Source organism: Sinohyriopsis cumingii, chromosome 4, assembly GCF_028554795.1.
Source record: "Sinohyriopsis cumingii isolate HCF-2022 chromosome 4, ASM2855479v2, whole genome shotgun sequence".
Taxonomy (NCBI): Eukaryota; Metazoa; Mollusca; class Bivalvia; order Unionida; family Unionidae; genus Sinohyriopsis; species Sinohyriopsis cumingii.
The window spans coordinates 22,482,460-22,493,473 of record NC_142964.1 but is presented as its reverse complement, the minus strand read 5'-3'; the positions used below and the strand labels follow the sequence as shown (position 1 = coordinate 22,493,473).

General features: G+C 37.8%; 1 protein-coding gene across 1 annotated transcript; it reads left to right on the top strand.

The window, feature by feature from the left end:
• Positions 1-601: 601 nt before the first annotated feature.
• Positions 602-8,062, top strand: LOC149800803 (uncharacterized). Its single transcript, XM_089954795.1, has 4 exons — positions 602-778; positions 3,777-3,857; positions 4,540-4,652; positions 6,241-8,062. The coding sequence occupies exons 1-4, from the start codon at positions 700-702 to the stop codon at positions 6,445-6,447; spliced, it is 480 nt and encodes a 159-aa protein (XP_089810921.1). The 5' UTR covers positions 602-699; the 3' UTR covers positions 6,448-8,062.
• The last annotated feature ends 2,952 nt before the right edge of the window (positions 8,063-11,014 follow it).

Genomic DNA, 11,014 nt, shown 5'->3' with positions numbered 1-11,014 from the left:
TATATATATATATATTAATGTGTTTGTGTGATCTTGTTACGTTTTTTTGCGAAAAAAGAACACATTTTTACAGACTAAAGCATACTGCATATGGTACATACACCACACAGCTCACTATATAAATTAGTATATCAGGAATGCACACAATTAATTAGTGAAACTGATTTTGCCTCAAAAATTAACCCTTCAATTTATGCAGTTTACTTTTATTTCTCGTGGTTGTTCTGTTTTCAAACTGTCAACGGTCAACAACACCCTGTATGTCGAGACTGAGGTTAAACAAAATTGCTGTTTGAACATGAAAGTCTCTTCTCATATCGTCCAGCAACCAGTCGCTCACCCCCACCCCCCAGGACTGTCCAAGGTAGTGCATCGGTCATTCACATAATCAGCGGTGGAGAGGGCGAGGGACTAATTCAAAATATAATTGTCATTCTCTCTCTCTCTCTCTCACACACACACACACACACACACACACTTTTTATTTTATTAATTTGTTATTGTCACCAAAAATCCTTTAATGCTACCCATCTTGCAAGAATCGGTAGATCGAATTGTGCATTAACACGGGATTTGCTTACAGGCTCGTTATCAGCAAACTAAAGCGAATACGGGACAGTTCAAACGTGATATGTTTATTCACACCGACTCCCGTATGGAGCACGTGTCTTGATTTAATATCAAGCATTTGCTGCCAAGATGGCTGAAAAGGAGGGAATACAAACAGTTGCCGTGATAGGAATGGATGGAAGTGAACACTCAGAATATGCGCTAAAATGTGAGATCCCTCTCTCTCTCTCTCATACTTCTCTATATATCTTATCGTTTGCTCACCAATTGAATATTCCTTGTAATGTTCAGCATGCATGTATATGCATGCATGCATATATGTATGTATGTATGTGTATGTATGTATGCGTGTGTGTGTGCATGTATGTATGTATGTGTATGTATGTGTCTGCATGTATGTATGTATGTATGTATGTATGTATGTATGCGTGTGTATGTGTGTGTGTATGCATGTATGTATGTGTGTGTGTATGTATATATATATATATATATATATATATATATATATATATATATATATATATATATATATATATATATATATCCACTGGTGGTAATACTTGTTAACTTAGAAACGTGGTGGTGAAGGGCAGAGTTTGGTTTAACAATTGAATATATATGACATGTCGATACAATGTTACCAGTTGCTGTAGTATTCTTAATGATTCAAGATTAGCGTATTCGTCAGTTTGTATTTATTGTGCAGTCAAACTAGTAGCCATCTACAAAGACAGTTGAATTTTTGCTACATATCATGAAATTATATCCTATAAAATCATATCGACTCGTTTCTGAAACTTTTATTTTCAAACGGAAATGTCTGAAAAGTCTTTTATTTATTGGTTTCATGTATTTGGACTTGAAGAACTGGCATCATAAATTTTGGGTTGCAAGCTTCTTCAGACAGTCTAAGCTGGAGAGGGGTGGGGGTTGGGTGGTGTGCATTTTTCTTACCGTTCTAGATTCAGCTATCTTAGAAAACAATACTACCTTCCCATGCTTTTCTTTTGACAAAGTCAGGGAACTCAATTTAAGAAAAGGGTCTGAATTCTCGTCATAGTTCTTGTCCTTAAGAAACTAATCTCCAAGAAACCCACGTTTACTTGTGATGAAAATTCACTCAGTGCATATATGAAAGATAGATTTACAATACATTTTGGTTTTATTTTTCTCTCTCTAAAATCGATATTTAAATATCTCACGAAATTAATAACAATTTTTGAAGTCAGTTTGGTATTTTCCTCATTGATATTATCTGATGTAAAACAAAAACAAAAAAACAAAGAAAAAAAAAATTTGTAATCGTGCTGAATATGAATCGGGAACCTTGTTTTTGGCCGTGCGTGTGTGTACATGCTTGCATACAGCTTGTGCGTGCAGTGTTACGCGTGTCCGTTAACAGGACAGTATCAAAGACCACGTGACTACTCGTGAATGTCGATGTGTACATTTAGCAGAAGGCTAAGAAGTGTTTAGATTTACAATTCATCCCGTTTCCCATACTCTCTCTCTCTCTCTCTGAACGGTATCGGTAATGGTTATAAATAAATAGATGGAAGGGGAAAAGGAAGAAGGAAGAAAAGACATTGGGAAGATGTTTTTCCCTGCACAATGCTGACGCTGTTTGTTTGTATAAAGGGCACTCAAACGTTCCGAGTGATCTTTTGCCACATTGATATAAACATGACTGAACAACATTTGCGATAAAATTTAGCACCAAAGTTCAACAGTTTCGCCCAAACCTTATCACGTTTGATTGTCCGTGACGTAAATACCACATTGTGTGTTATGTGTTCCTCTCCTTGTCGGGGCTTGTTGACTTTGCCCATGCGCTTTGAAATAAATGATGCGCCTCTTCTCATGCGTGTTCGTGATTTGGATTTTTAACGTAGCTTTAACATTTTTTCAGTCATATCGCTACGATGTCTGCAGTGTGGCTGTTTATAGTGATGTCGAGCAATGGGGCATCATGCCGCAGACATGTAGCATAATGTCCCACCCAGTCACATTATCCTGACACCAGGCGGACCAGTCCTAACACTAATCTCTTAATGCTGAGCGCCAAGCGAGGCAGCTGTTAGTACCGTTTTTATAAGTCTTTGGTATGACTCGGCCGGGGATCGAACCCACGACCTCCCGCATCCGAAGCGGACGCTCTAACCACTAGGACACCGGAGCGGTCGGTAAAGCTACATTAAAAATCCAAATCACACGCAAATCAACCCTCAGTTACGGACAAAAATAAGGCACACACTATTGACATATAACACTATGTGTGTGTATGTATGTATGTATGTATGTATGTATGTATGTATGTATGTATGTGTATTTGTGCATGTATGTATGCATGCATGTATGTATGTATGTATGCATGTATGTATGTGTATTTGTGCATGGTGTGCATGTGTGTATGTATGCATGTATGTATGTATATATGTATGTATGTAAATATGTATGTATGTATGTATGTATGTATGTATGTATGTATGTATGCGTATTTGTGCATGTATGTATGTATGTATGTATGTGTATTTGTTCATGTGTGTATATATGTATGCATGTATGTATGTATGTATGCGTATTTGTGCATGTATGTATGTATGTATGTATGTATGTATGTATGCATGCATGCATGCATGTCTGTCTGTCTGTTTGTCTGTATGTATGTATGTATGTATGTATGTATGTATGTATGCGTATTTGTGTATTATGTATGTATGATACTGGCATATCAGCACTGTCCTGACTATGATAAGTTTTGATAGTCCAAGAACGTACACAAAATAAAATTAAAGGTTAACTAGGATTAAATCCATAAAATTTGAAGACACGTTTTGAAATAAAGTACACTTTTTAAAAAGAAATGTCCAAGATTACGGGATGCATCTCGAGCCTGTTGGGTAGTGTAGTAGGACGGGGCCGAGATGGGGATAAGGTGGGTGGAGGTCATTGAATGAGATCAGAAGGATGAGCAGCCTTAATGAGTACAATATTTTAAAGGTAAATGACATTCGCTAAACAAGTTTTCTCGTGATCGAATAATCAAATATGGTAAAGTTAACTCACGATTTTAGCAGTTCTCTCTCCTTTTTTCGTTTCTCTGTCTGTCTGTCGGTCTCTGTCTGAAACACACACACACACACACAAGAATAATGAAAAGCTTAGCTGTGGAATACAAAAGCTAAATCCTTCTATGTTTCTTATAGGGTACAAGGAGAATGTTCACCGTCCGGGAAATAAAGTTTACATTGTCTACTCTCCGGAATATTCCTCAATCCATAATCCAGGTATGTGTAACAGAGTATCTGTCCATACAGGGTGCAAAGAAATATTTCACAATCATGGAGATAAAGTGTACATTGTCTACTCCCCGAGACAATTCCTCAGCCAGCAGTCCAGGTATGTGGAATACTCTGTGCCTAGGTCTATATAAGGTACAAAGAGAATGCACACCGTCAGGGAGATAAGGTTTATATTCTCTTTTCCCAGCAATATTCTTCAATCATCATTTCGGGTATGTGTAATAGGTCTATACAGTGAACAAGGAAATCAGAACAAAATTAAACGTAAAAGAGAAAGAGGAACACAAAATAGTACAATAACGACAACGAAACTGATTATGATTGTGATGACGATCCCAACGTCAACGACGACGAAACTGCTACTACTGCTGCTACTAATAATAACAGTAGTATTTATATTATTATTATTATTATTATTATTATTATTCACAACATTCATTGATAAAATACCTTCTATACATGTTACTGATATATTACTGATAAGTTGGTTTCAGTATCAAAGTCTGACCATGAATTACACTTATTTTGCTGGCCTTTTTGTTAGCTTTGATTACAAATATAATCGAAAGTTGTTGTTTTTTTGTCTTCCAGAATCTTGTGACATACAGCTGCATGGGATACAACTGAGTGAAATCGATACTACTTGGATGTCTTGTTTTTGTTACAGCTTCTTCAGTGATGGCTGGCAATGCGACACATATACTGCGGGTCATACAAGAGGAGGAGCAGCGCATCTCTGCGTTACTAAGCAAGCTAAAAGAAGAAGTTGACTCGCTACAGGTCATCTCTCTCTCTCTCTGTCTCTGAAAAGAAAGAGGTTATACTCGATATCTTAGCGCGTAATGGGAAGGATTTAAAAATTGGCATGCTTAATAGCGCTTGAAATTTGATACATTCCTTAGCTAAATTTGGAGATAGAATAGTTCGGGCTATGTTTGAATATAGATATGGTGAGTCGGGATTGAGTCAGGGTTAAATAGGGTGGGTCAGGGCAATTATTGGAAGTAGGTGTGGTGGGTCGGAGCTTTGATTGGAACCAGATAGGTCGGGTCTGATTTAATTTTCGCAGGAGGTAGGGTGCGTCGCCTATGATTAGAGGCAGATAGTAGGATGGGTAGGGGGTAACATTGGAGGTAGGTAGGGTGTGGCAGGGCTATGTGTAGAGGTATGTTATACCGGACGTGGCTATGATTACGTTTATTGCTGAGAAATGTCACATTGCTGTAGAGGTCTGATATATCATTTTATGCAGCTTTGATATTAGACATCGTTTCGTCAGTACGGAAATATATATTCTCTAACCTGTTGTGTGTGTGTGTGTGTGTGTGTTTATATATATATATATATATATATATATATATATATATTCGAACCCAGGTCTGCGGGTAAACGGTACCCATCACCTTCCCTGCACACACCAGTCAATATTCAATCACGACTAAGAACACATCACCAAAAAATGATGCTTCAAAGTCGGTGGTATATGGACTCGCGCGTAGATGGCACACTCGCATTGCCAAACAGAACAAAGTGCTATCACTGGATTCTACTGGAGAATGCTTGATAATACCTGACAGAATTAATATTTAATACAAAAAGTACTATCATACTGGTTAGTGATTTTTTTTAATTCGTACTTGACGAGATTCGAACCCGCAGGTAAAGGACATTCATCGCCTTGCCTGCACGCGCAAACCCATATCCTTATATATATATATATATATATATATATATATATATATATATATATATATATATATATATATATATATATATATATATATATATATATATATATATATATATATATATATATTACTACATTCGTCTTTCTCACCGCTTCGGTGGCCTATTTGGTTAGAGCTATGTTAAAATTCACACACACACACACACACACACGAGACTTTCTCATCATATTTTTTGCTTCATAAGGGATACATTTTCCATGCCTCTTGTTTCCCTTCAATCGTGTACCAGTTCGTTGCTAATTACACCTGTCATTGCCAGCAGATATCGAGATATATCTGATCTATAACACCTATGAACCCGACAAATTACTGGAGCCCTAATTAACTGGCAGCCAGTCAGTCTTAATTTGCATGGATGCCTTATATATATACATATATATATATATATATATATATATATATATATATATATATATATATATATATATATATATATATATATATATATATATATATATATATAGAGAGAGAGAGAGAGAGAGAGAGAGAGAGAGAGAGAGAGAGAGAGAGAGAGATTTGCTTCATACAAGAAATATATGCTTGTGTGATAATTGCAATGTCAACTTGAAATGTGCAATTTTAAATATATATTATTCAAAAATCCTCCCTGCATATTGCAGCTAGAAGTCAGTGAAATAATCCGAATCAACGGTGATCCGGGGCATACAATTGTGAAGGTAGGAAAGGAAAAGCAAGCAGATGTGATAGTGGTCGGAGCCCGGGGGATAGGCATGATCCGGAGGACCTTCCTTGGCAGCGTCAGCGATTATGTCATTCACCATTCGCACGTGCCAGTCCTTGTCTGCCGTCACAAAGACCAGCATTAGCATCCCTAGCTTGTAGAAGCGACGAAATGTTTTGAACTACGTTGTGTTATTTGTGTTATGTGTACAGTACTGAAAGTGAGGTAGCATTTAATGATTAACCAGACGAAAGTACAGACACAGCAGCGGATTGCTTCTTGCATATAATTATCCCGGCTGTGTTTTGCCGGTTTCCACGTTCATTGGATATCCGTTTGGGCGACCTTGATTATAGTTGTGCGGTGTCACTTTTTCATTCAAAGCATAACAGAGGTTTATTAATAGCTCAACGTAGATGGCAACCAAGTATAGTCATTGTATATGAACTAAAGCAAGATGGGAAACAGATGGTCGCGGTGTTCGATTTTATTCATCAACAAAACTTTATTTCTTGTTCGCTAGCTGTTGATAGCTCCTGATAGAGCGTCAAAACCACACTCCATGTTTATACAGAATCTTACTGGTCGTTATTGACAGAGCGCCCAGTCACACCCACGTTTATACAGTATCTTATTGGTCATTGTTGAGAATTCCCAAAATTACGTTTATACAGGGGTGTCTTGGTCACTGCTGGGATCGGATCAATCATGCTTTTACATAATCTTATTCAAATCGTCTTTATGTCAACTACACCAATCACATCGCTGATCATAATACATAAGCAACGATGTTATTTACTTCCAGTGGCAGTTTTAATTCGTCTCATTTTAGCCTTTACTTCCTTTGGCAGTTTTATTTGTACGTATCATTTTAGCCTAAGTATCAAATAAATAATTTAACAAAAAATAAAAACGAGATTAGGCGTCATTTTGAACAGTTGTAATCACGGAGCTCGCTTATCCTTTACGTGTAGGAAGTTCGCATGTGTATCTCAAAAGCATGTCAAGGCTGGGTTTGCACTAAACAAGGCTGGCTTGTATTTGGCAAGGCTGGCTTGTTGCTGGCTTGTATTTGGCAAGGCTGGCTTGTACTTAAGGCAGCGTTGTATTTGACAAGGATGAGTTGTATTTGGCAAGGCTGGGTTTGTACTAAACAAGGCTGGGTTGTATTTAGCAAGGCTGGGTTGTATTTGGCAAGGCTGGGTTGTACTTAACAAAGCAGCGTTGTATTTGACAAGGATGAGTTGTATTTGGCAAGGCTGGGTTGTACTTAACAAGGCTGGGTTTGTACTAAACAAGGCTGGGTTGTATTTAACAAGGCTGGGTTGTACTTAACAAGGCTGGGTTGTATTTAACAAGGCTGCGTTGTATTTGGCAAGGTTGAGTTGTATTTGACAAGGCTGGGTTGTACTAAAGAAGGCCGGGATGTAATCAACAAGGAGCTTTCATCCTTTGCAGGTATATATTTGGATTCCCCTTTTAATTCCAATAGTTACTCCATTATTTGACCCCAAATCCATTTTACATACATATGTATACTTCACTTTTGTTCTCAAAACCTGCAACAAACACACACACACACACACACACACACACTAGAAACGGCACGCAGATACTTGCTTGGTTTCAAGGGAGAGATTAACCACAAATGAATAATATATCACTTACTTCGAGTGACGCATGTGTATTATATTTCTATTTTATAATGATATGTATGTGTATTTGTGAGAAAATTTGATATAATAAACTGTATAAGCTATGTTCTATTATGTATGTGGTCGTTTCCTAGGTATAAGACTCTTATAGTTCCATCTGTGAATTAATTGCACTACATACTAGTGGCACATGTAGAGGAAATGTATATTTAAATCTTCTCACATTCATTTCTTTTTTTCCAGCTGCATCTTGATTTATGTTACACAAATGTCTGCAATGCATACACAGTGTCTTTGTGATCCATGACAAATGTCGGCAATGCATACACAGTGTCTTTGTGATCCATGACAAATGTCTGCAATGCATACACAGTGTCTTTGTGATCCATGACAAATGTCTGCAGTGCATACACAGTATCTTTGTGATCCATGACAGATGTCTGCAATGCATACAGTGTCTTTGTGATCCATGACAAATGTCGGCAATGCATACACAGTGTCTTTGTGATCCATGACAAATGTCTGCAATGCATACACAGTGTCTTTGTGATCCATGACAAATGTCTGCAGTGCATACACAGTATCTTTGTGATCCATGACAGATGTCTGCAATGCATACAGTGTCTTTGTGATCCATGACAAATGTCTGCAATGCATACAGTGTCTTTGTGATCCATGACAAATGTCTGCAATGCATACACAGTGTCTTTGTGATCCATGACAAGTGGGCGCATTACAATTTCGGCCTGTTCATGATTAAGACCGAGTGACACATGTTGGAACTCATTTGGGAACATGGACTTAATTTTCTTGTCGGCACCCGCTTTTTTTATTACCATGTAGCCCATCTGATTGTTTGTCTGTCAGACTAGCAGTTAATGTTTTGTCTGTTAACCTCTTAGCTTTTCAAGCCAGGAGGATATTTGCTAAATGTTTACCCGTTATATGTATTCAGGGCTCAGGAAAACCATTCGTCCTGACTAGGTAAAAATTGTCAAGGCCTAGTACAACTTTTCTACGTATTGTTGTTGTTGTTGTAGGGTTTAACGCCATTTTTCAGCACACGATAGGCTATACATGGCGGCCAGTATTAGTGGTGGAGGAAAAACCCGGGAAATTCCCGGAAAGAACCACCGACCCTACTGGCAAGCTTTCTCACATACCCACATTGGCCGAATCCAAGACTCGAACCCATGCAGACAGAGGTGAGATGGCAGTGATCCGTAACGGAGAGCGCTTTAGACCACTCGGCCACTCGGAGCCCCCTTTCTACATATTAGTCCCTGGGCTAAGTCCTAGTACAACTTTTCTACGTATTAGTCCCTGGGCTAAGTCCTAGTACAACTTTTCTACGTATTAGTCCCTGGGCTAAGTCCTAGTACAACTTTTTTACGTATTAGTCCCTGGGCTAAGTAGATGCAGATTTGCACCTACCTTGAGAGTAAATCTGAGTGCATTGATGCTCTTTACAAGCGTCGAAGTTTGACATCGAATAACATTTGGCATGCGTCAATTATAAATAATCATTACCTAACTTTACCACTTGTAGTCAGTTTAGAACATGTCGCAAAAGAAACAACTTCATTTTTTTCACACAGGTACCCCAATGAAAGCAGTTTTACACCTAGTCTCTATTTCGAAATGGTGTTCGCATTTACTCTGACATTTTGATATGCAGAAAGTTCCCTAGCTATCACACTCTAATCAGACATCTAAGATGTTGCGAGAAAAATGACTCTTATTATCTGCTCTGGCAATCTAAAAGTTGTCCTAGGTAACCGGTATTTTGAACAGTTAATTTTTATTTACACACTAGCATGCCAGTGGAAGAAGCCATCAGATATGTCTAAAACTACGTCATTTCTTTTATCAAGAAAAATGTTGCCAAACTTCATTCAAATTGAGTATTCTACGAGTCACAACTGCTTTCCACCAACTCATGAAAAGCGTATGTTGTTGTTTCAGTCTATTTATACAATAGATAATGTCGAGAAAACAGTTGATTGGTCGAAATTTGGTTTGGGTAATGACCTAGAAATGTTCCAGTTCTTTCGGCCAATCAGCAATCTCCTTTTCATGGTGCCTGTCTGTAGATCTGTAGAATTGACGTTTGACCAAATGGACTATTAGTTGGTAGAAATCGAAACGGCTGAAATTCTTCTTTCAGAGGCAAGTTACTGGCATTTTTCTTGAGAAAAGTAATTTTATAATTATATAATTATCTGCAGTCGTCTTTACTTACGCATGACATGTCATTAATAAACCTGCACAATGTCTGAGCAGACGAAAATCGTGCCATTTTTTACATTCTCTGTCTCTTTATTTCCCCCTCATATCTAACCCATAAAGACGTGTGATAGTTTGTTGAAAAGAAAACTTATGACATCTAGATAACTGTAAGGTTTCACTGTAAACACGAATAACACTTCGAAATTAAGGGTTATGTGTGCAACTGCAATTGCTTATCTAGGCGCCATTATTAAAGTATACCAGTTCTATGCTTATGATCCATTTTGATATCAAACTTGCATGGGAGTCTTTAGTAAAAGCGTAAGCCGTTTAGTCGAAAGGTGTAATTTGTTGACTACACACACACACACGATGTTGTGTTACGTACTTTTGTCAGTCACTAACCTTAACGGTTAAGATCACAGCTAGGGAAGATACAATTTTGCCACACATCGTCTCCGGCCTGTATTTTGTGAACTACGACAAAGTTAGATTTAACTTCACTGAGATAATTACCAAAAGTCATTTATCGAGCTCAAAGGTCAAGGTCACAGGAAGGGAAAAATACATTTATGTGACCCGTTTCCATATCCTGACTCTGTTGTTTCAAAATCTGGAAGTACTTATAACGAAACTGTACCCAAATATACATCTTGACGTGACAGTAGCAGGCAGTCGTGTCCTTGGCTTATAAGTCAAAGTTAAAACAATAAAACACGTAATTGTGTGGCATTTATCTGTATCCCGGTTATTTCTTTAGATCTTGCTTTCACTTTACCCAGATTATTGTCACGTGTTATAATGGGGTCTTGCTCGGTCTTTCTTGTA